We start from the raw sequence: 24,100 nt of genomic DNA, 5'->3' as shown, positions 1-24,100 counted from the left end.
TTCGCGTAAAGGTGCGAGTGTAACGGTGAGTTTGGAGCCCCCGCTGCCCGGGAGGCTCCTCCGCCGCCCCTCCGAGCCCTCCCGGCGGGGCCGCCGCAGGCCCAACGGCCGCCCCGGGCCCAACGGCCGCCGCTGCCGCCGCCCGGCCCGACCCTTCCCCCGCCCGCCCCGTCAGGAGAGCCGGGCCCATGACGTCACCGGATCAGGCCGACCGGCAATGGGCGCCATTTTGAAACCCCGAAACCTCCCGCGGCGGCAGCTCCGAGCGGCGGCGGCTGCGACCCGTTCCCGGCCGGCGCGTCCCCCCGCGGGCCCACGCCCCAGCGGTACCGGGCGATATGGCAGGTGAGGCCGCGCTGCGGCCCCGGCTCCGGCTCCGCTCCGGCCGGCGGGCGGAAGGCGCTGCGGGAGCCGGGCCGGCAGGCCGGGCCTCACCGCGCGGGGCCGGGCGGCAGGAGGGCCTGTGGGAGCGGGTCTGCCCCGCGGGGCGCCGGGCCGGGCTGGGCCGCGGCGGGGACCGGGGCGGTGGGCCTGGGCTGGGCCGGGCGGAGCGGGCGCGCTGGGGAAGGGGCCGGGCCGGGGGCGGTGGGGCCGGGGCCGGGGCCGGGAGGCGGCGGGGGCTCCGCGGGCCGGCCCTCCCTCCCCTCAGCACCCTCTCGTCCCTCCGCAGGGGTGTCAGGAGGTGGCGGCGGAGGCAGCAACGACTTCCAGTGGTGCTTCTCGCAGGTGAAGGGGGCGATCGACGAGGACGTGGCGGAAGGTAAGGGGAGGGGAGGGCCGGGCCGCGCAGCCTCGGCCGGGCCGCAGCTGGAGCCGCCGGGTCCCGGTGCCGGTCCCGCTCCGCGGGCACCCCGGCCCGTTCTCGCCACCACATCCGTGTGCTGGAGGAGCCGGGGCCGGCGGTGCTGCAGCGGCTCCCGGGCGGGCACGCGTGTGCGTGGCCATGACTAAGCTGGGCTCCCAGCGCCTGGTGCTGCTCGCTGGGGAGAGCACAATAGACAAGGCGCGGTGGCTGCCTTCTGTTCTTTAATTCCAGTCGCTGGGGAGAAGAGGTAATGACAGTGATAAAACACGGGAAAAAAAAACACCGCACAAATGGAGTCTGTCAGGCTTGTCAAGTTTCACTGTGACGCAAAGAGAGCAACAGAGAGAGTGTGCAGGTCTGTCATTTGTGCTTGATTTAAAAAGTAGAGTTTAAAGGCTTCCTGCAGCTGTGGAGAGATCTTATTCCTGCTTGTTAACATTTGGAAGCTATAAATAGGGATGTTTAAGTAAGGAAAGTGGGCACACCTTTCATTTCTCTGAAAGTTTGTAAGCACAGTGTGTTTCAGAATGAGTAGAAATCTTTTCATTAGAAGAAGGGTTTCTCTGTGGTGTGTAGAAACAATGTGAAGTTTTGATGAACTTTGAGAGAGTGATTTTCTTTCTCCTAAATTTTCTGTGTTCAAACTGTTCAGGCTGGCATTGCTGTTTAGAAAAGAGGTTGTGAAATGTGTGTGAAATGTGATTCTGTGCTGTTTACTTGATCATTACTGCATTAACTGAAATAGCTGTATTTACTGTATTAAGTGAAATAACTTGCAGTGTCAGTGTGTGGTCGTCTTGGCTTTTGGATTTTGTTCTACTAGATGCAGTAAATATTTTCTCTTACTGTCTGCCACAGGGGAATTATGCTGACAGTGTTTTCATTTTCATGCCACTTGTTTGGCATTCCATTTGAAATAATAGCTATGGGAAGAACAGACTTGAAAACTGCTGGAGCAACTAGTACTCACACTCAGTTGTTGTTTTCTTCCTTTTTTCCGCCTAAACGTATTTTATAACTTGTAGTATTGTTCTGAAGTTCCTAGAATTCTTAGGAAAATGTGTTTAAGTAGCTTTTATGGCCAAACAGTCATTTTTTTCTAAGGATCTACCGTCTAGGAGACTAAAAGTCAGTTTTCCATGTGGCAAAAAATATACTTGTGTGAGCACCTTACTCTTCAGTGAGTAACTGAGCAACAGGAGTTTGTGCAGAGCTGGAGAGCTTCTTGGTTTTGAAACACCAATATGCCTCGGACTCAGTGAGTTACTGAAGTGCAGAGCAGGACTGTTGACAGAGGAGCTTGCAGTTCTGGTGAGACACGCTGGCTGGGCCGAGCTCCGTCTGAGAGCCGGGCGCTCTAGGAGGGGCCGAGGGAAATACTGGCAAAGGTGCTCAAGGCTTTTAGCCTGGATTTTCCCAGATGTGCCTTGTTAATGCAACTGCTTCTGGAGTCAGGGCCGCGGATTGTGCGTGATGCTACTACACAGGAGGAATTGAATTTTCTTCATAGGGCAATTAATATAAGTAATCATTCAGCACCTGGTTTTCCTACTGGAATATGAGAGCTGCTCACAGTTTTTGTGACTTATTGTCTTTATTTTGGTTTGTGGACTTTCCCCTCCTGTTAGTTTTTTGCCTTGAAATTGGAACTAAATAGAGAAAACATACAATTAATTTGCTAATAATTGCCTGAATTTGATGCAGCAGTGTGCAATAAGAGTGCAATTACATTGCTAGATTTTTTTTTTAGCCCCTGTTATGTAACTATTTACTCGTTACCTTTTTTTAAAACTTCTTTAATCGAACTGCACATCTAGACCTATCTGGGCGACAGTTGCCTTGAAATAGCCTTGCTGCAAATATTCCATGAAACCACTGTGAATTTCAGGTACGTTTTTGTTTCTGCTTTGTGAAAAATAAGCTCTATAGAGGAAATCTGAAAACGACAGCATAAACTAGCTGTCCAACATATTAAATGTGGACTTTTTTGCTAAATGTTCTTACAAACAGTTCATTCGATAGTGGAAATTTCAAAGCTGATAGCAACTTAACCCAAAAGTCAGTTCTTTTTGCAATGCAATTCTGAAATACATTTTATATTCAACAGCTTCTCATGTGTATTGCTTTAATAAAACTATTAACGTGGCTGTGACGAATTGCTGTAGTTAGATGCACAACTGCTGCCTCCATTCCCAGGACTTTTTCTAACTAGGTAATTAATACAGAAAATGACTTTGTCTTTCCCGTGTATCCCCTTTCTCCAGTGAGTAACGTTTGCAATCTGTACAACACCCTCTTTAAATGAGCAGAAGAGCAATGTTTGTATGACCCATCTGCCTGTTTCACAAAGATCAGGAATATATACCAATTGGAGAAATACATAGCTTTCTAAAGCAGGAAAGTTCAGTTGGATCCAGGAGGAGGGTTGGAGGCTAAAGCAGGTACTGAATGAAAGAGTTGATACCGAGGGTGGCAACTAGCTTAATTTTTCTGTTAAAAAGTCATTTAAAATTGGGTTGTAATTTTGTTGTTAGTGTGAAACCATGTGATTACTACATTATACTGATTCCCTGTGAAACTTGTTATTCTTGGATTACCTTTTTTGGTAGAAAGCAGCTTCCTAAATACAGGCACTTTTTTAATATAATGCTGCCTGAGACCTAATCAGTTTTGTGATTTCAGTGTTCAATTTGTTTTACTTGTTCAAAAAGTTTGGGATTATTTTTGCAAGCAAAAGATGAACCAGTTTATTCCCTAATGTACAGATATGCACAGATTCCCTTGGGCTGGATGTTCTGTATGGTTACTGCCCTCAACGAAATGGGTGATGCTGTTCTAGTGGAGCTTTGTCAGCTCAACTCTGAACCTGGTTTAAATGCTGTACTCGAAACCTTTTTTGGAGCAGCTGGGTGTAAAGCAGAGTCTTGCCGTAAGTGCTGCCCATGGTGCCCTTTCCCGATGGACAGGAGCTCCTTGGAAGCTCCGGCTCCTTCACTTGATGAACCTTCCGAAGGGCTTTCACGTGAGCAGAACTTCTCTTCTTGAAAATGTTTGTTGTTGGCTTCCACAAGACTTGTATTGGATTTTCTACTTGTGAAGAAATTTTGTGTCTCTGTGTAAAGATCAGAGAAAAGTACTGGTTTTCAAATTCTCCAGCTAGTAATTGGCATTGACAGCACTGATAAACTAAAAGATACGCTGTTATCATCAGTTCAACATATTATTTCCCTCTCTTAAAGGTGGTTACAATGCAAAGTCAGTCCCCCTCTGAAGTTCATCAAAATGCACAACTTGAGTAGAAAACCATGATCTAATAAAAACATATTGGACTATAATCCTGTGATTGTTCTCAAATCCGGATACAAGTGATTTAAAAACACGCTTAGTGTTACATTGTGTTTACAAATCAGGGGTTTAAAAATGTTCTTATGTGTTCAGGAATTTAACTGCCCTATTCTCTTTTTAAATCAAATTCTGGCATGGTTTCAGCTGCTTAAAAAAAAAAGTCCGAAAGGGGTTAAAATTGCATAGAAGAAGTGATAGAATTGGTTGCTATGGCTAAGACCTTTTTTTCTCTTTAAGAACTGTAAAATATGGCACTAATGACTCCATTCTGCGGTCGTGTGTGTTGTTTCCTCTCACGGCAGGTAGCTGGTTGTCTGAAGGGGCTGCGGGGTGGATTTCTGCCACGACCAGAGGTGTCTGGCCACGAGCGGGGCTTGGCTGCTCTGCTGCACCCCTGACCCATCCCGCGCGGTCCCTGGTCCCTGTCCCACTGTGCTCCTGCACCTCCACCACCGCGCTGCTCCCCAAGGGCTTGATCTTACCTGTGCTGTGTGTTGTGTATGGTATTCTGCATAATACATACGGCGATGTAATAGCAACTTTGGGAAATGTTTGGGGGTGTTTAAGTGTGGGCAGAAATAATATTTTGCGAACAGTTTTGACCCGAGTACATGTTATGTAGTGGTTTCCTGCTGTAACAATGTTGCTCTCATTGAGCAGTATTTAATAATAAGTGTTCTTTGAATTCCAGTTCTGTCAGACAACAAAACGTGTGTTATGCCACTGGCAATATTGTGCCACTGTATATTGATGTCTAAGTAACTCTGGAGACTATTAACAAAAGGTGTTGTGTTTGAGAAATGCTGTATTAGTGAATTTTTTGAAGTTCCTCTCATGCTCTTTGGAGTGTGACCCCTCGCAGCGAGAGGGCCCAGATTTACCTGGGCTTTAAAAAACGAAAAAGCTCCATTTGCTCCTCGGGCTTCATAAAAGTGGTCACGTCAAGTGACGTCTCCCTGGCCTTCTGTGGACAAGAGAATCTGTCCTGCCAAATCGTACTCAGAGTGAATTGAAATTGGTGATCTTTACTATGGTATCAAATCTTCTTTTATTTTTCTGGCACATGCACATGATGGGTTAATGGAATTCCGTGTGCAGACAGGGGAGTATGAATATAAGCACAGAAATGTTTAGTGTTCTGAGAATTTTGAAAAATATGGTTGTTTTTTGTAAAGGAGACTGGGAAAGTTAGGACCTAGGTGGAGACCTTAAAGGCAGCGAGAAGTGGTTCATAAATGTCTTATTTCACTGGTGGAGTTCACCCATAGCTTTTGTATCTAGCATCTTTTTCCAGGTACAGATACATAAAACAAGTTAGAACTATCTTGTCAAAGAAACTACAGAGGTGTAGGTTTATGGGCATTAAGGGGGAAAAATTCTCAGTACCAGTAAGAGATGGCAAGTGGAATATTAACAGATAAGAAAATCCTTTAAAAAAAATAAGCAACCACTGTGCTACAATAGAAGACAAATTAGTAGATGTAGCTGGATGCTATTTAGGTTAAAATGTGAAGCTGCAGGAATGTGTAACCCGTGCACAAGTGGTAAGCAGTGAGTGCGCTGGGTAAGCAGCGAGTGGGGGTTGAGAGCTGGGAGTGCGTGCTGAGCCGTTCCCAGCGCTGCGGTACGGGAGCTGGGCCCGGTCTGCATCTCCTGCTGGTGTGTGAGCGGCACCAGCTGCTGCCGCTGGGCCCTTCATTGGGTGTTTTAACAGCCAGGGGAAGAGCTTTAATAAAAATAAATAAATAAATAAAGGGGGTTTTGTCATTTAAGTGTGAAAGCCGTACCTAGATGAAAAAAATTATTTACCCATCGTGTTAAGACATTTAATTAAAAAAAGGCATGACAATTAACTGCTTAGGAAAAATTAAGAGAATATCGCAAATTAATTAAATATGCTTCCAGTAGGAGGAAGGTTATTGGAATTACTGTTGCAGAGGTTAAAATAAATAATACTGAGGCAATAGATTTGCATGCTGAATACTTTTGTGTCCTGAATATTATAAATAGCATCCATAAGTTCTTATTGCTTGTAAGAGGAGGCATGGTGAGCTTTGGCAAGCATGAAGGTGATGTTATTTCTGTCTTACTGAACTGCAGCTTTGGTACTCTTGCTGCTGCGTTACCCTGTCTTTGTGCTAACACAGCCGGACAACTGCCTGTGCTTCAAACTCGGGGAAGACAGGATTTTTTAAATATTATTTCAAGGAATTACAGCATCAAGTGATGAGCTGTGCCCTGCCGGTTATTGTGGACTGTTAAACTATACTGGCTACTTAAAGGGCAATTCAAGCCATTTCGCAAGGTTTTTCAGGCATAAAAAATTGTTAGACCTGGTGGATAGTTAAAGCATGCAGGGTGCTGAGCAGTGTGAGCTGGAAGAAATTTGGTCTAAGCAAAACTATACCACCTTTGCTTTATTCTCCTGGCTCCTAATAATCTCACTTCTGTGTTAACTTCAAACAAACCATCAAAGTGGAAGTCTAAAAATTGACAATACGCATAAAAGTTCAGCTCACGTTTCAGTACAATTCAGAGAGAGAAATTAAGAAAGTGTTTTAGGAAATACTTCAGGAGGGCTTAGACATGCCCATCTCAGTCCATCCCAACTGCACAGTAAAAGCAAAGGTGTCACACTTGACAGCAAGGGCTGCCCCCTCCCTGCCCCAGCAGCCCCTCAGTGCCAGCAGGCAGCGCGGGGCTGGCTGCCCAGAGTTCCCTGGCGGTTATTGCTAATCAGCTAACACGTTCTAAGGCCCTGCGTGTCACTAACTTGTGAAGCTCAAACATGCTATTGGTTTTTCAAACGCTTTTTCTATTATTTACTGTTTAGCCTCTGATTTTCTTCATTCTCTTTGATAATCTGCTCCCCCTAACCTGTCTCCATATCTTTATTTTCTATCACTAATCTTACTTGCACCTCTTATATTTATTTGGCTCCAGTAGAGCCGTGGTTGCTCTGCACTGCTGGTTCTTGCTGTTCTCCGGGCCCTGCCTGCCCGTGCTTTCAGCAGGGGAACCTGGGAAGGGTGTGTTGTCACCGCCTGTTCTGTTCGTTCTCGTGTCATGTCTTACAGTTCAGCACAACGTCAGAGGGAGATCACAACTTCTGATTTCCAGGTGGATTTAGGAGCGTGTAACCTGCACTTAGCCCCATTCTCTGGTCTCTGCTTGGTTCCCATCACCTGTAGCAGACCACACAGTGTCTCCTGTGACTTTCTGCAGCTGTAGAATAAAACACTTGCTAGAATAACAGTGTGTGGTGGAGGGCAAGGTGTGTCACCTTTCATCTTGATCACAGGCACAGAAGTGTTGTTGCTCTGTGTAGTTCCCCGGCGGCTGGTGCCAGCGTGCTGGCTGGGCTCCAGAGCGGGAGCTGCTTCTGCTCCTTGGAGCACTCGACAGCAGAGCATGGCCGAAGGTGCTGGGGGTCAAAAGATTTTCCAAAGCGAGAGATGGGATTCAGGTTTGCAAACATGCATTCTTTTGTCAGTCTGTGTACTGAATGTGAAGTGTTCTGTTGTCCATTACATATTTAGAAGTTTTAAGTTGGAATCCCCTAGAAGCTGGAGCAGCCCGTTTTAGATCATGCTCCAAACGAGTGGCTGTTTGACTCCCTTGTTCATTCAGCGTCTCAGGAGTGGGCTTTTGACAAAAGTCTTTACGTAGCTTAGAAGAACGAGGGAGAAGTTGATGCTGCTCGTGTCAAGTTAGTTCTAAGCATGAGCTACAGCTGCAAATTGATTAATCTGCTGGTGATCAGTGTTTGTTTGTTCTCTAGTTTCCCCCTTTCCCGTGGTGCCTCTGGACACTCCTGGGTTGGTTTGTCCTGTGTGATTGTGTGATACTGGGCTGTGGGAATTTGTGTTTTATTCTCCCACTATTGTCAGTCTTGGATTAGAGTTTCATTGAGATGACATGGCCAGCCAGCGCACTGCCGTTCTCATCTTAGTACAAAATGCCTTGCTTATGTCATGATATTTGGTATTTGAAACTATTAAAACCTCTTAGCCAGGCATTTGTCGTGGCTTGTAGTTCGTACTTTCACACAGTTTAGGTATGTTTTGGGCACAAAGTAAAGATCTAATTGTGAAAATAATTAGCATGGATCAGTATTAAAGCCCAGCAGCAGTATTAGCCAGATACAGAGATTTCTTTTTTTAAAACTGAATCTCAGTTCTCATACATCTTGTTTTCCCCACGATTATCAGGCAGGAAGAATGAGCTGGCTTTAAGGCACGTTCACGATTACCATATCCATATGTTCTACAGCTTGCCAGGAAAGAGCCTTGGTCAAGTGTTTCTTTCTTGAGAAAGCAGAAAGTTCCACATGAACAAAAAGCTTACATGGACCAGCTCATTGACTCTGTATGTAGGAATTCTTTGCTGAGAACCTGAGTGGGGCGTGAGACTTCACATCAGAAAATGCGGCAAACTTTGGAAAGTGAAGTAGTGTGTCAGTGTTACAGGTAGACAGATTGTTTTCTTATTTGTGATAGAAAGTGTATTTAAGAAATGGTTAAAATTAACTACAAGATAACCTGTATGTTCTTTTTACTTACTTGGAGTAAAAAGTGTGAACAGGATCTGTGATTCACAAGGAAATTAGTGAACTAGAAACTGGTCTCTTTACAGCCATCTAAACCTTCTGTCCATCAGCTCTTGAGCACCATTTATTTGTAGTGTGGAAGGACAGATATTCATATTGATAATCTGGTCTTAGTGTATCAGAACCTTTCAAAGAGAAGAACGGAGATCCATTCACATGCGAGTTGACAGATCTTTGGTCATTGTTTAAACTTGAGTATTTTGCTTATTTCACTGCTGAGGTTGGGTGAAATGTTGGAGACTTTTAACAAAGTGGATCTTTGTGGTAGGTGGAAATAAGTAGCTTTTCTAGTTATGTTTTGAGCACATGTTGCACCACTCTCTATGGTCTGAGTCTTATTTGTGTATATGTGTGTGTGTATAAAAATATATATCAAATATTTTTAAGGTTGTGTGTGTATATCTCTGTGTATACATATATATATATCTTTTAAAATTCTGTCAATGTGTTCCTAGAAGCTCATAATTCTAAGACAATTTCTGAAGTAAGAGATCATTAGTACCAGTGAAACCTTTATCCCATAGGCAGTTTTCTGTATGTGTGTCCTTACTGCTGTAAATTCACATGGGCGGTTTGGAGAGGGGAAGGATTGTCGGGGGTTGTGTTTTCAGTACTTTCTCCATAGTCTGTTCCAGAGGTGAATGTCCCTGTGCCAGGAGCTGCCCACCGAGTGTGGAGTGGGAGTCAGGAGAACAGGGGAAGTGATTTTAGTTCTGCCAGTGTGTGCAGTGAAAAGCCAGAGGAGTTTTCTTCTGAGTTACCCGGGAGGGGTTGGTAACACGGGTCAGGTTTGCGAGCAGCTCGGTGACTGGGGACGCGGGGAGGCGGTGGCAGGTGAGGGTCACTGGCTGGGGCACTGGGGAGAAGCCAGCAGCAGGGTCATTTGAACGGCAGATGAGTGAGGAAAGGTGGGTGTTTGGGGTCTGGAGTACGTGCAGCGAGGGGCTGGGCTTTGCTCTTATATTCTGGCTCTGCTGAGGATTTGGGATTAGCCACCATCCTGTTCTGTACTGAAACATAAATAATAGACACGTCCAGAAGCAGGTCGGTAGTGTGATATTTGAAGGCTGGGATAAGTCCCTATAAAAGCTTTTAATGTTTTTCTTTTAATAAATCAAAGAAAGGAAATAATGATATTTATACACTAGGAAAAAACTACTTAAAGGGCATCTGTTAATAAAAGATGAAATATGAATTATATATTGGGAAAACTGGTGAGACTCGCTAATCACCTTCCTCATAAGAGTGGTGGATTATTGAAGGGAATTTAAAAGATAGCATGTCAGAATCAATACAGGAAAGTAGTTTTCATCTAGTCTGCAATTGAAAAACTCTGAAACTAATTGATATTGTATACTTCAAATTGTACAGTTCTTATGCCTGCATAATAGAATGAAATACTTGCAGAGGCAGCAAGCACCAGTATGGAGAAATGTCTGCTTACAATTTCATGCCAAGCGGTTTGTTGATTTGGTTACCGTGTGCCGAAAAGCTGTGACAGAGGTTTATAGCCCCTTATCTCTCTGCCCCTTGGTTAGAGGTTGTTTGATGGCAGTCATTTCTTTACTGGCAGCTCCACGGCTGGGTTGTGGCCCGTGGCTGTGTGGCAGGTTGGTTCCCAAGGGCACTTTGGTGGCTCTGCCCCGGGCAGCGCTGCGCTGGAGCTCGGCTCCGCGCTACAGAACCGCGTGTCTCCTCTTCTGGCATTGGAGGTACTCGAGAGCTTCAAAAATGAGAAGTGAGGAAGTGGTTTAGATGGTAAATAAAGTTTTGTTCTTCTTTAAAACATGACTTAATTTCTGGATACTAATGATGTCAATCAAGAAGTTGTGCTGTTAAATTAATACAAATTGTAATTTTGTTTTGTGTTCAAGTCTTGAAACATCTTGATTTGCTTTACACGTGACAGTGCTGTTTTATTTCTGTTCTGTTTACAGCTGATATTATTTCAACAGTTGAATTTAATTACTCTGGTGATCTTCTTGCAACAGGAGACAAAGGTGGCAGAGTGGTTATATTTCAAAGGGAACAAGAGGTCAGTGACTTGAAAAACAAAAGTGCTCTTACTACACTGGTCTTGAGTTGCACAGTCTCACTTCACCTTTTCATCCCATGAGGTTTAAATGGTCAGATAGTTTTCTCAGAAACCCCTAAGTTAACCAAGTTTCTAAATATCTGCCTTGTGCTGAACTTGTTGAGTTTGTTTGGCGGTTCCCCTCTCACCTTCAAAAAATGAAAAGTCACAAACATACGATGAATTGTTCATGTATGTACCTGCTGTGCTCAGTATCACTTTGCAGACTTTCTCCTCAGCTTTGCGCTTGGTCAGGTTGGTCGAAGACAAATGGTAATGTTTTTGAAGATAATGTCAGAAAAGATTATAAAAAAGGATACATGTTCAACTTCAAGGACAACAGGATAAGACTGTTCAAAAATTGAAGGATTAAGCTTCTGATGTGGTTTGGATCCTGTGAATCAAAACCAGCGGGAACAGCTACTTCTCTAGAAACGCTTGAGCATGTTCAGTTCAGAAGGCCCTTTGCAGTGGCATTCAGCTGCGTGATAATGTTATGATGTATTCAGATACGTCACTGAGCTTTTTATATCCAGAAAAGTAGCAGGTATTGGAAAAGTGCACTGTATGCTGAGAAGTAACTGTCATGCCTTGTCAGGTCAGGGAGAAGTGTGGAAGTGTGTTCTTTCCAAAGCCAGAGGTCACACGGCCGTTCTCCTGCGTCCCTGCCACCCAGGAGTGGTTGTCCTTCCCTTGGAAGAGCCTTGTCCTGGGTCACAAATAACTACATTGATCATGGAATTTAAATTCAGCTTGTTTGTGCATGAACTATGCACATGAACTGTGCACAAACAAGGTGCATAGTGCTGTGGTTTTGTTCAGCAGAATCCCAGTTCTTTCATGCTGTGGTTCAGTTGATGCTCACTTAACAAGCAGTCATCCAACGTTTTGCGTTTCATCCTCACTGTGATTCCATTTATAAAACATTTTACCGAAGGTTTTACTGTGAGGATTTTGAGAAGTAGTGAAATGAAAATCCTGTTGCTGCAAAAGCAGCTGAAATGTTATCCCGCTGCACCGAGCCAGCCCGGAGCTCATCTGTCATTTAGTCTGCTGCGTAGACTGAAGCGAGGTCAGGAGTGACTGCCTGCCGGGATCGCTGGCTTCTCCGGGTCCTTTAGAGCTATTCCTGGCTGGTGCTCAGCTGTTAGTGCTCGGTTGGTCTGTAAACCAGACCCAGCTGTCACGTCATTTCCGCAGTGGTAAAGAAAATATAACTGTTCACACAGCAGTATTAACGGGCTTCTTGGAGTTCATGCAAACTGGGGAAAGAGTTGGGCATAAGGGCTGTTTATCTTGTTGTGCAAAACTGTGGAATTTCTGAAGTGGAAGAAAAAGATCAAAAATACATACATAATGCTTTGTAATTGATGATTTTTAGTCATTAGTTTGTATGTGTGATTCCTAATGAACCGAGTAATATCAGCTTCAATAAATATTCTGTTTCCTTGCAGAATAAGAGCCGTCCTCATTCTAGGGGAGAATACAATGTTTACAGTACCTTCCAGAGTCATGAACCTGAGTTTGACTACTTGAAAAGTCTAGAAATTGAGGAGAAAATTAATAAAATTAGGTGGTTACCACAACAGAACGCTGCTCACTTCCTGCTCTCTACAAATGGTAAGGACGCTTTCTTTTTGCACAAAGAACTTTTGATGTCATTTAATCTCACCTCTGATCCACTGTGGGGCTTTTTTCTGGAGTGCTTGGGGGTTGTTTTAATGTCTTCTCATTATGTGCTAAATATGTTTTGATTGTAATACTCTGTAAATACCTGATTTATGGATGTAAAAGCGATGAAGCAGCAACAGAGTAGGCACAGAGAGCTCTGTTCTGTGATATCCTGACTGTGCTTCCCATACCCCTTACTCTGCTTTCTGGTTTGTGGATAAATGGGTTCCCAGTGTGCTGAACTGGAGCAGAAGTTTGAATTTCACTTGATCATCCTAATTTTCAAATAGGGGTTTTTTTGTGATCCCGGATGAATTTTTAGTAAAAGCATTTGAAGTTGGAACACTGTGGTTACAATGCTCTTTTTGCTTTTCCAACACCAAAACATCATGTGTGATTTGAAAAGCAACTTTAAGATAAGAGTCACTCTAGGAGGAGTATGTTTGTGCTATTTTTACTGTGTACCTTAGAACACAGAAAAGAAGTGTAAAAATTACAACTTGGGAGTTTTCATGCGCTTTTTAAAAGCTTCTTCCACTCTTTTGGCAGCGGTTATTGGTATTGGGTCTGTTTAGCTTTGCTGTAAATGTAGGTGCAGAGCTGTGCATGGCAAAACCTGCACTTATTGTCAGATGGATGTGCTTGTTCTTAACAGTTGGGATTGTTTTCTGCCTTGTACTTCAATGACCTGATGTAAGGGCTGATCCCCTCCCTGCTATATGGAGTTGTAAAAGCAGGAATGACTTCTGCCTACTGGACTTTGAAATTCAAATAATCTTACTTTGATCTAAGTCCCACTGAACTTAAAGCAGCGTTTAAAGCGTGTGATCTGAAAAGCTTTAAAGAATGCAGCGGTTGGGAGGTTTGTTCCCGTTAGCTCAGGATCTCCCTCTGGTCACACGTTCCTGCCCTGCAGACCGGGCAGCACCGGCCGGGGATGGGCTGAACCAAGGCCCACGCTGGCCCTGCGCCCCGGGCTGCCTCCTGCCACGCGCCCGGGGCAGCCTCGGCTTTCCTCGTGTGGGTAGTGCCGGGGATCCTGCCTCCGCTGGGTTTTCCCCTGGCGTTTGCCTGTTAAAAATAATTGAGATGGCCAGACAGGGCTTGCTGGTGAGTTCTGGTAAGTGGTGTGTGAATTTTCCCTTGTGACGGGTCATTCTGGGGGGTGGTAGCGCCTTGTTCAGGCAGAAACTTGTGTGCTGTTGAAACTGAACCTGAGACTGGAGTTAAGATGGAATCAGTCTTCTCCGTTTCCTGATATTTTCCTGCCTTTCGCATGCACGCCCTCCAGTTCTATGTGTTTGGTATATTGTTTGTTTGGTTTGCCCGTGTCAGTTTGCTAAACAAGAAGCTGGAAGGCAGAGCCCCTCTGGTGTCGCAGGGAGGGCTGTGCTCGGTGTGACGCTCCTGTGCTGAGGGCTCCCGCGGGGTCCTTGCTGTGGAAACCCAGACAGATAGATAATATCCACTCTGCTGACTCCATTGTTTGGTGATTTTATTTTGAATTCAATGCATTCTCAAGCATGTGAATTTTTGTTGGTTTTAGATAAAACTATTAAATTATGGAAAATAAGTGAAAGGGATAAAAGAGCCGAAGGTTATAACTTAAAAGATGAAGATGGAAGACTTAGGGATCCTTTCAGAATCACAGCACTACGGGTATGTTTCTGTCTTCAAATATCGTTGTGCATGTTCTTCTCTGCCTTTGTACTACCAACGCTGCCAACTGACGTGTGCAGATTAAAAACGATGTTTTGGTCAGGGGCACTGAAAACTTTTATAGGACATGGAGGCACTTTATTATACATATGTAACTGTTAAATAAGGTTCCTCTGGAAATGCTGAGGCGAGCTTTCTATTATTAGAATGTTATATTATTAGCTTCCCAATAGTTTGTTTTTATTGGAACATCCTAGCACTGGGGTGTCAAACTCCTTTTCACCAGGGGCTACAGCAGCCTCACAGTTGCCTTCAGAGGGCCCAGTGTAATTTTAGGACTGTTTAAATGTAGGAGTAGTTACATGTATAACAGTCCTGAAGTTACATTTGACCCTTTCAAGGCAACCACAAGGCTGATGTGGCCCCTGGTAAAACTGATTTGAAATTTAAACTGCTTTTTAAAATCAAGTATTTTGTTACAGACAGCATTGCTCCACCTCAGCATATTAAAAAACGGTACTTCTGAGTATCTGTGGGGCTGCCTTGCTCTCTGCTCTGTTCTTAGACAGCGTGGGCTTACTCGGCTGCGTTCTTAAAATAGTCAGACTCAGAGCACCCTGCAGAAGGGTGCGGGGACACGCTGACTGGGTGGTCTCAGAGCACCCTGCAGAAGGGTGCGGGGACACGCTGACTGGGTGGTCTCAGAGCACCCTGCAGAAGGGTGAGGGGACACGCTGACTGGGTGGTCTCAGAGCACCCTGCAGAAGGGTGCGGGGACACGCTGATTTGAGCAGCCCATAACACAGTGACGGCTGTGGGGTGTGTGGGTCTGTGCCGCTCACTGCGGGAGCAGCAGGAACCTTTGTGTCTCCCCGAGTGCTGCCCTGTGGCACTGCCAGCTACAGTGCTGTGGTGGCTTAAAGCGCATGCCCCTCTGAATTTAGGAGGAATTCAGATTTGATGTGTTGATATATATTTTTTTTTCTTTCCTCTCAATAATGCTCATGTTGAACTTGCTCGGTGTTTTTATCTAAGAACAAGACTCACCAATTCAAGCAGGGTGCTGGGTGTTCCGTGGTTAGGTAGAAGGTGTTTTTGTTAGAGGCAAGTTCTGAGCATTTGGAAAATGTATACTTGAATAGTCTTGACATTTTTGCACTTGCATAGTGATGGAGTGGCAGGGTTAGTGCATTGTTTTAAGCATGAGCCCAAGAAATGTGATTCTGTGGGGTTGGGGTTTTTCTTGGGTTTTTCTATGTTGTTGTTATTACCATAAATAGAAATTGAACTGAGGTTCTCACTGCTTTCAAAGCTGTCTGGGAACATGGAGAGTCCAGAATATGACCTAAGGGTTTTACCTGCCACTGGCTGTACCTGCAGAGGAGCACGTTAGCACCTTTTTCAAACACCAAAATCCATTTGCGAGTCATCAGCCTGAATGGGGGGAAGCAATAAAAAGCAAGAGCCTCTCTTGAAACGTGGTGTTGTAGATGTGCTGTAGGTGTGCGGGTGTTCTGGGCAAGGCAGGCTGGGCTGGGCTGGGCTGCAGACCTTGCGGAGGGCGTGGAGGGAAGCAAGGCTGAGCCACCGCTGGCACAGGGGACACCACCTGGCCTAGAGTTACCTCCATGTGTTAAAATGATCACATGTGTGTTGGGCTTTGTTCACATATTTTGGTACAGAAGGATACTCCCCAGTTGTTTATAAAGAAGTAGACACAGAGGAGAAGCAGCGTTTCAGAGCTGCGTTCTGTGCATAGAGACAATGGCATTTAGAAATGCCATTCCTTATAATTCAGATGATGCATGTTTGATTTCACAACCAGGCCAGGAACACTCGTGGTGAGATAGGAAAATTACCTAATAAAACATAATGGATTAGCTTGAATCATTACAGTTTGCTATAAACAGTGTGAGATAGAAGCATTGCAAAAGCAATTCCAGAGCTCTGGGTGAGGTGGTTCCCTTGGGCGCTGTGTAGCTCTTTTCGGGGTGGCGATGTGAGTCGCTGGCCTGGTGGCCTGCAGGGCGTCCCTGGGCCACCTCAGCCTGTCACCAACATGAACTGGGGGGCTCAGGCCACTGCACCCCAACAGCCACATCACCCTCTCGCGAGCAGGCTGTGGCACCCAGCCCTTCCTCCAGTTCCCTCAGCAAATCGGGCTCTTGCTCTGCAAACCGCTCTTACCCCTCTGAGATGTGGGGGGCTGGTATCAAATGGCCATAATCTTCAGCTGTCGTTCCACGTGCACCCCATTTCCTGGGGGAGGAGGGACAACGCTGCTGGGTATGGCAGGTGCCTGACGCAGAAGCAGTTGCCCGAGGTTGTGTGTTGGTAGCATGCAAAGTTAGCATTCAGAGCTGATTTGATTACTTTTCTTGCTCAGTAGATTTCAAAAATTAGTCACTAAATCAAAGCAGAAATCTGTGATGTGCAACTAATGAATATCTCCTGAATTAGAAGCCCGTTTTATGCCAAAATTGACTGTTCTTTTCATGTTTCAGGTGCCAATATTGAAACCCATGGACCTAATGGTAGAAGCAAGTCCCAGAAGGATATTTGCAAATGCACATACTTATCACATAAACTCAATTTCAGTAAATAGTGATCACGAAACATATCTTTCTGCAGATGACCTAAGAATTAACCTGTGGCATTTAGAAATCACAGATAGGAGTTTTAGTATCCTTTTTTGTTCTCTGTGAACACTGGGGCAATCGGCATTGTGGAGGTTTCAGAGAATCACTTCAGTTTTACTATTTAGAGGAGGGATTTGAATCTAGGTGTCAAAGTACAGGATTTCGGAGTCTGGAGGTTTAGTGCGGTGGAAGCAGGGCTGAGGACGCTCTCGCTCATCCTGCAGTGCAGGCATTCCCTCAGTGGAAAACTCCCGCGGGAAACAGCGTAGCTTGATTGCTAAAAGGAAATCCAGGAGCTTGGGGAGTGTCCTTTGTTTGTGGACTTCAGTTCACTTAAATAGGGGTTGAAGGGTTTGAAGAGTAGATCATTTGTTACTGTAGGTACTTCTTTCCAGAAAGTCTCTTAACTAAGTGACACTTCTCTTAAAGAAAACAAATTTCAGGGGTTTTTTATGTCAAAGATATCATTGACTGCAGAAATAATGTTCAAATCTTTTTGCAGCCACGTGTATCCAAAACTAATAGTATGTCCTGTATTGGCAAATCTGCAGTGCAATACAAGTTGCAGAGAAACTGAATATTAAATAGGGTCACTAGGAAGTTTTCTAACGCTGTAGATAAATAACTGAAGTGTATTCAGTGTTGAGCAGGAAGTGTTAAGGAGGAGGCTTGAGGGGAGTCTGAAATTATCTTCTGTGTCTGTTAAAGCTGATTTGTACAATCTAGAATTCTTGGTTTAATCTGCTCATATCACTTTGTATAGATTGTACATGACAGAAGTTAAGATCTTGCCCTGCTTTTCTACGTGGTGTCTGTAATGTTTTCTAGTAGTTGTCTGCTGGAGGCCATTTGAACGTGCCATGTTCGTGCCTTTACAAAACCCTTCCCAGATATTGTAGATATCAAGCCTGCGAACATGGAGGAGCTGACAGAAGTGATCACGGCGGCCGAGTTCCACCCGCACCACTGCAACGTGTTCGTGTACAGCAGCAGCAAGGGCACCATCCGGCTGTGCGACATGCGCTCCTCGGCGCTCTGCGACCGCCACTCCAAATGTGAGTCGGGCTGCGCTGCCGGGTTCCTCTGTGCGTTCATACCCATAGAGCCTGTAGGTGTAAATAAACGTACCGAGCTCTGCTTGTCGGGAAAGAGCGCACAGGTAAGGGGTGGTAGTTCTGTAGAATGGAACATTTTAATTGTCTTGTTCTAGGCCATCAACAAGCAGAAGTGTAGCATGAGCCAATTGATGATCTGACTCTGCTCCTGTTTACCCATTTATGCATCATAAACTGACGGGAACAAGTGCTTTTGGCACCAGTGGGACCTGTCTGCTGTCCACACTCAGTCTTGGTGCTTCTCAAAGGTATCTGCTTATCAAATGCCAGTTCAGGGCCATTTATTCACCTTTGTGCATTAGAAGCTGGGCTGATGCTGCCAGAATCCATTTATTTTGTGAGCATTTGCAGCTCTTAGGATAGGATTAATTCTTAATATGCACTGTGTTAGAGGTGAGCTTCCAGGGGTGAGAGGTGAACGCTCTTCAGTCTGCTGAGCCGCATCCATCCCGTCGTGAGGAGGCGGTGGTGCTGAGCTCCCCCTGGGCGCTGCCCACAGCTGCCCTGCCTCGCTGCTTTCCGGTGTGTCGGTGCGCCGGGTCCTGCGGGCTCAGCTGCTGCACCGGTACCCGCAGCCGAGCTCTCTGGAGTGCAGGGAGGGCTTTCGTGGTGGTGGAAGCAGATACTCGCGCAGTAGGAAATGTAGAATGTGAGGCCACTTCAGCTGTGGGACGTGGAATTGCATTAAATCACTTAGAAGCACTTTATTCAGTGACAAGCGGTTAAAAAATAAGGTCCTGCTAAAAGGGGTCTATTCAAAAATGAAACCAATAGTTCTAGGTAGATTCCATCATGAAACATTGACTTCAAAGATTGACTCTTCAGTTTAAATAATGCGTTTCTTTATCTGCTCTATAAACCACACACAGTGTGTTTCAGATGTGGATACTAATATTCCAGTAGGTTGTGTTGTACAGCGCGTGTCCGGGTGTGAAGCAAAGGATGCTGTGCAGTAGTGTCAGTGCATGGCTCGAGCGTTGAGGCGGTGTTCGGGGTGCTGCTGGTTGCGTCGGCTCTTGTTCAACACGATGTGTAGAGCGGTTGGAGTGTTTGCTGCACCCGTGTGCTGGTTTTTGTGTTTTCTCTGGTTCATCCCTAAGAGCTGGGAGCTGTAGTTTGCTGGTGCTGTGCTCCAGTTGAAAACGTTGGAGGTGGGCATCTAGCAATCTGGCGACTAAGAGTATGACCTTCTTTATAAAGAGATTAGTTTTTAAAAGTACTTAACAGCAACTTTCTTTACAAATAAACCGCTATATTGGTGTAAAATTTTCCAAGTACCAAAAAATGTTCAGAGCTGTAAAACTTGGTGTTGGTTTCATGTGTAATTTTGTCTTCTGTCTGCAGTTTTCGAAGAACCTGAAGATCCTAGCAGCAGATCATTTTTTTCAGAAATAATATCATCGATATCTGATGTAAAGTTCAGTCACAGCGGTCGATACATGATGACAAGAGACTACCTTTCTGTCAAGGTCTGGGACCTCAACATGGAGAACAGGCCTGTAGAGACATATCAAGTATGGCGGTCAAGTTTTCTTAGTATCCCTTTTTGTCCCTTTTCTTCTTTTTCTTTATATCTAATATCAATTTAAATGTTCCAAAAAGGTTCACGAATATCTTCGAAGCAAACTTTGTTCTCTCTACGAAAATGACTGCATCTTTGACAAGTTTGAATGCTGCTGGAACGGTTCTGATAGGTAAGTTGGGGGGTTCATTTTGGCTCCCTTGGTTTGCTTGTTTTCCCTCAGCTTTAGGGGTTTGGGTTCCGGTCTCCAAAGCCATAAGCAGTACTGAACTACTTGAGAAGGTGAGAAGATCCCTACAGCACTCTGGCAGTGGGAGCTGAGATTGCAGGTATCGCTGCGTGCTGCTGCTGTTCCCATTGCTCGAGTGAACAATACCAGAGAAAATCCGATACTCTGAATGCCGGGTTGCAAGTTGGCTCGGAGGTGTTGAGGGGAGAACTTGTGCTGCATCCGTCACATTACAAAAGAAAAAACGTTAGCAGTGTTTACAATACCTAACACAGAGCGCATTTTAAAAGTGCTGTGTGTCTTTCACCATGCAAATTGCAAAGAAACTGCCCCTTATCTCTGTTCTTCCCAAGCAACTCCGGTCAGTCTTTTTTGAAGGGGCAAAAGCAGTCAAAGCAAGGGCATCTCACTTGAGCATATTCATAGGAAGAGAAGTTGTCGTGGCAGTTGTGCTGCTCGCCGCCCTTTGACAAGGGAAGAGTGTTTCACTGGGGGCGTTTGCAAGCGTGGCTGAGCGGTGTGTGGTGGGGCCAGAGCATCTCCTCCGCCGTGGGTCATTTGCTTTCTAATGCCGTGAGGACAAAGTGTCTTAGCAAGTAAGATGATCAAGTGAGGTGGCTGTGATTTTAACCACCTGTGGGACGTCTGCCACCTGGGAAACGGCTTTTCCGCTTCCAGGCAGTGGAGAGAAGTGTTCAGTACAGAGAATCACGGACACCTTGCCCTCAACCTCAAATATATATTTTGTGAGCTACAAACAAGCTGTCTGATGGAAGTTAAATATGTGAAAGCATTTTCAGGTGCAGGTTTTCTGCCTTGTTCAAAAGCGAATTTGATACTGTGCAGATGCTGGCTCGTTCCTGCAGGGCTGCATCAGACATTCACCCAAGGGGTTTCTTTTGGTGATTCAAGATACTTTTTGTAATTGATGCATTGCTGTGCTCCCGGCCAACGGGTGCACAGCACCAAGGAGGGCGCGTTCATTGATTTACAGTGGCTTTGTTTGCAGCCGGCCTGTCCTTGCTTGCGGGATAAAGGGATGGAGGAGCGGTGGGAGAGCAAAGGGATGGAGGAGCGGTGGGAGAGCAAAGGGATGGAGGAGCGGTGGCAGAGCAGAGGGATTGAGGAGCAATGGGAGAGCAAAGGCTCGCTGCTCACAGTGAGATGAGCCAAACCTGAGGCTGCTCCTGAGTGCTGGGGGAGCGGGGAAGAGCCGGGCCAGCAATTCCAAACTGATCTGAGCGGGGACACCCGTGGGCCAGAAAGGGATGATGGGTGATGACGCCGTTTGTGGAAACCTAGTAAGATTTGCCTCTTTCTGCTTTCCCGCAGCGCTATCATGACTGGATCTTACAACAATTTCTTTAGAATGTTCGACCGAAACACGCGGCGGGATATCACTCTGGAAGCGTCCAGGGAGAGCAGCAAACCTCGTGCCATCCTGAAGCCGCGCAAGGTGTGTACGGGGGGCAAGAGGAAGAAGGATGAAATAAGCGTTGACAGTCTGGACTTCAACAAGAAGATTCTCCATACAGCATGGCATCCCATGGAGAACATCATTGCCGTAGCTGCCACCAATAACTTGTATATATTCCAGGACAAAATTAACTAAAGATGCCTGACTTGAGGACCGAGTCGTCGTCTCGCATAGTTGAGCTGAGTTGTTTGTCTGTAAAAGAGAAGGCCTGTTGTCCCAGCAGTCGGATCGTTGGTGCCGTGGCTGCCCCGGGCCTGGCGCTGGCTCTGCCGGGGGGCAGCGTGTGTGCCGCGCTCGGCCACCCCCGAGCAGAGCCCACGGACAGCGCTCAGCGAGGCCAGTCGCCAGACACCTGTATTTATTGAAGTCTGAGCCTTCCTTTCCAGTTTATAGACCAAAAAGTTAACACCCGAGAAGAAAAATTGTCATAAAAATGTAATTTCTATCTCTCGCGCTCTTTCTCTGCTGTAATATTTGGGCCTTTCAAACATATATTGTGCTTAATGCCTGTAAACATTCCTCCTCTGGCCTGTATCTAGGCTTAGGTGTTTTTACCTTTGAGCACTTAGGTAGGTCTTGAGTTGGGTTCGTAGACAGGTTTCCATGGATATTTACTCACCAACTGTATCTATAACCACACCTTCTGGTGTAAACCACTTAATAAAATAACAAGCTATAAAAAGTGTTTTTAAATCTGAAGGTATGTATTCAGTCTTTTTATTTTTTTATGCATGTACTGAGGTAGTGCAAACCAACTCTGATGGGCAGATTGGACAATGTTTGCCCCAAAACACTGAGGATTGTTTTTTTGATGGACTAATACGAACTTTTTTGTGTAGTATTTCAAATTCTAAATTTAGAGTTTGCATTCGATTGTCCTTTAGTTTGAGTTGCACTGGTTTTGTTGTAAAATGCTGTGTGTCCCAGGTCGACGGAACAGGTTAGCGCAGAGCCATCCGCAGCCTTAACAGAAGTGACCGCCTTGCGCCGAGGGGAAAACGGTTTGTTGAGAAATCCGGTTTATCTGATGCCTCTCAATGTTAGATAGACATACCTTATGTGCATTACGTTTTTTAACCTTTTTAGTATTTGTCATGAAGATATAGTTTATTTTAAATATCTGACATAATATATTGTATTTCACGCTGCGGTTCCAGCCAGCAAAGTGTCGGTTCCGCCGGGCAGCAGCGCAGCCGAGCTCGTTTTGTCGCCTCCGGCTCTGAGACGTGGGGTCGCTGCCTTGGGACTCCGCTTTGGTTTAAGCCTTGGGTACCTTGTTTTCCTTTTCTTTTCCCCAAAAGAGGCCTGAGATCCTCGGGCCGTCTGCTGGCCCCGGCCCGGCTGCCGGACTTGGGAGGCTGCTGCAGCACGGTTGGCCGTTAGGGAGTAGCTGGGCCTTCCTCTGAAATGTGCCTGCGAACAGGGGGCTCTGGTGGAAAACGAGATCCCGGGGCTCCCCGGGGGAGGCGGAGCCGCTCTGGGAACGAGGGGCTGTTGTGCGCAGCCGCGAGCCGCGGCGGGGACGGCGGGCTGCACTGCTCGTGCTGTGCCTTGCTGTGACGCTGTCGGAAAGTCTGGAACTGTGGAACTCCCGGGTCACTGAAGCGTTAATTTGACCTCGTTCCTGAACTACGTACTAGAGCTAATACGGTGGGATTGTACATACTTGTTCAATTATTTTGACCAAAAAGTTTAATAAATTTTAAATGTTTACCTGGACTTGCTCTGTGCGTTTGGACAATTTTTTCCGTTTGTGGGATAATTGGCCAGAGGAGCCAACCTGGAGGTGTGTGTGTGTGTGTGTGTCGGTTCTCAAGGGTCAGTTGTGAACGCTCGTACCTCTAACGCACAGCCCGTCTGTCGTACCCGCTGAATGTTCTAGTGCTGTCTAGTTTGAGCTGTTGTTTTCAGCAAATGTAAGCGGAATACGAGGAAAAAGGAAAAGCATATGCTGAAATCTTCTATTACGTAAAACACTATTTGCTTGTACCACTTCCAATTAAATAGTTTTTGATGATTCGTGACACTTTTCTCACTTCATTTTGTCCAAAGCCAGGTGAGGGTACGTGGGCGCGGACCCGCGGCGCTGCGGACGCTGCGCGGCGCTGAGCCGGCTCGGGATCACCCGCAGAGCAAAGCTTTTGCTAGGAGTTAGAGGTAAGACTTTTGGACCTCATTTTGCAGAGTCAGCGGTCTGGGTGTGCTGAGTCCCCAGCACCCCGTTGAGCGGGGCTGTGCTGGATGTGGCCCTCCAAGGCTGTTCTGTAAACCTGCAGGAGTTTCCTGCACAACCCTCGCTTCTTAGGTCCTGCGCACGTGTTTTTAATTGTCAGCGCGGTTGTTCTTCAGCCAGCAGAGTGTGGCTGTGACAACCGATCGCTGGTTACGTGATGAAAAATACTGGGAGGAGGCAGACCAGCCTCTCAGAGGTCCCGTTCTTCCTCGGGTGGGTTTGGATGTGGCAGGAATGGGATTTAAGATGAAACTGAATTGCTTTGTTGCACACAAACACAGACTGAGATCAGACCTCCTTGTGGACATGCAGAGCGGCTGGAGATCAAACCCACTGGTGTGAGAGGAGCCGTGGGTTCGGGGTGAGCAGAGCCCAGGGCTGGGTTTAGGGTGAGTGGAGCCCGGGGCTGGGTTTAGGGTGAGGAGCCGTGGGTGAGTGAGTGGAGCCTGGGCTGGGTTTAGGGTGAGTGGAGCCCAGGGCTGGGTTTAGGGTGAGTGGAGCCCGGGGCTGGCTTTGGGGTGAGGAGCCGTGGGTGAGTGAGTGGAGCCCAGGGCTGGGTTTAGGGTGAGTGGAGCCCAGGGCTGGGTTTAGGGTGAGCGGAGCCCGGGGCTGGGTTTAGGGTGAGTGGAGCCTGGGGCTGGGTTTGGGGTGAGGAGCCGTGGGTGAGTGAGTGGAGCCTGGGCCGGGTTTGGTGTTGGCACACAGCGGTTCCCAAGGAGCAG

At 46.3% G+C, this 24,100-nt stretch overlaps 1 protein-coding gene across 2 annotated transcripts; it reads left to right on the top strand.

Annotated features, from left to right (window-relative positions):
* Positions 1–151: 151 nt before the first annotated feature.
* PPP2R2D (protein phosphatase 2 regulatory subunit Bdelta) lies at positions 152–22,864 on the top strand. 2 transcript variants are annotated; one of them, XM_065066692.1, is made up of 10 exons: positions 152–345; positions 671–760; positions 10,697–10,794; positions 12,288–12,453; positions 14,051–14,163; positions 16,668–16,845; positions 17,693–17,857; positions 19,262–19,431; positions 19,520–19,611; positions 21,001–22,864. In XM_065066692.1, the coding sequence occupies exons 1-10, from the start codon at positions 339–341 to the stop codon at positions 21,278–21,280; spliced, it is 1,359 nt and encodes a 452-aa protein (XP_064922764.1). In that variant the 5' UTR covers positions 152–338; the 3' UTR covers positions 21,281–22,864. The 2 variants fall into 2 exon arrangements, with proteins under 2 accessions (XP_064922764.1, XP_064922765.1); XM_065066693.1 differs by lacking the exons at positions 152–345; positions 671–760; positions 10,697–10,794; positions 14,051–14,163 and having other exon boundaries at positions 12,336–12,453.
* Positions 22,865–24,100: the final 1,236 nt, after the last annotated feature.

The sequence above is a fragment of the Columba livia genome, chromosome 6 (assembly GCF_036013475.1).
Source record: "Columba livia isolate bColLiv1 breed racing homer chromosome 6, bColLiv1.pat.W.v2, whole genome shotgun sequence".
Taxonomy (NCBI): Eukaryota; Metazoa; Chordata; class Aves; order Columbiformes; family Columbidae; genus Columba; species Columba livia.
This window is presented reverse-complemented; position numbering and strand designations above follow the sequence as displayed.

Bases quoted from the DNA above. Each gene is read 5' to 3' on its own strand.
- PPP2R2D (XM_065066692.1), top strand. The intron at 17,858-19,261 runs GTGAGTCGGGCT...TTCTGTCTGCAG, and splicing joins CTGCGACCGCCACTCCAAAT to TTTTCGAAGAACCTGAAGAT. The intron at 19,432-19,519 runs GTATGGCGGTCA...TGTTCCAAAAAG, and splicing joins GGCCTGTAGAGACATATCAA to GTTCACGAATATCTTCGAAG.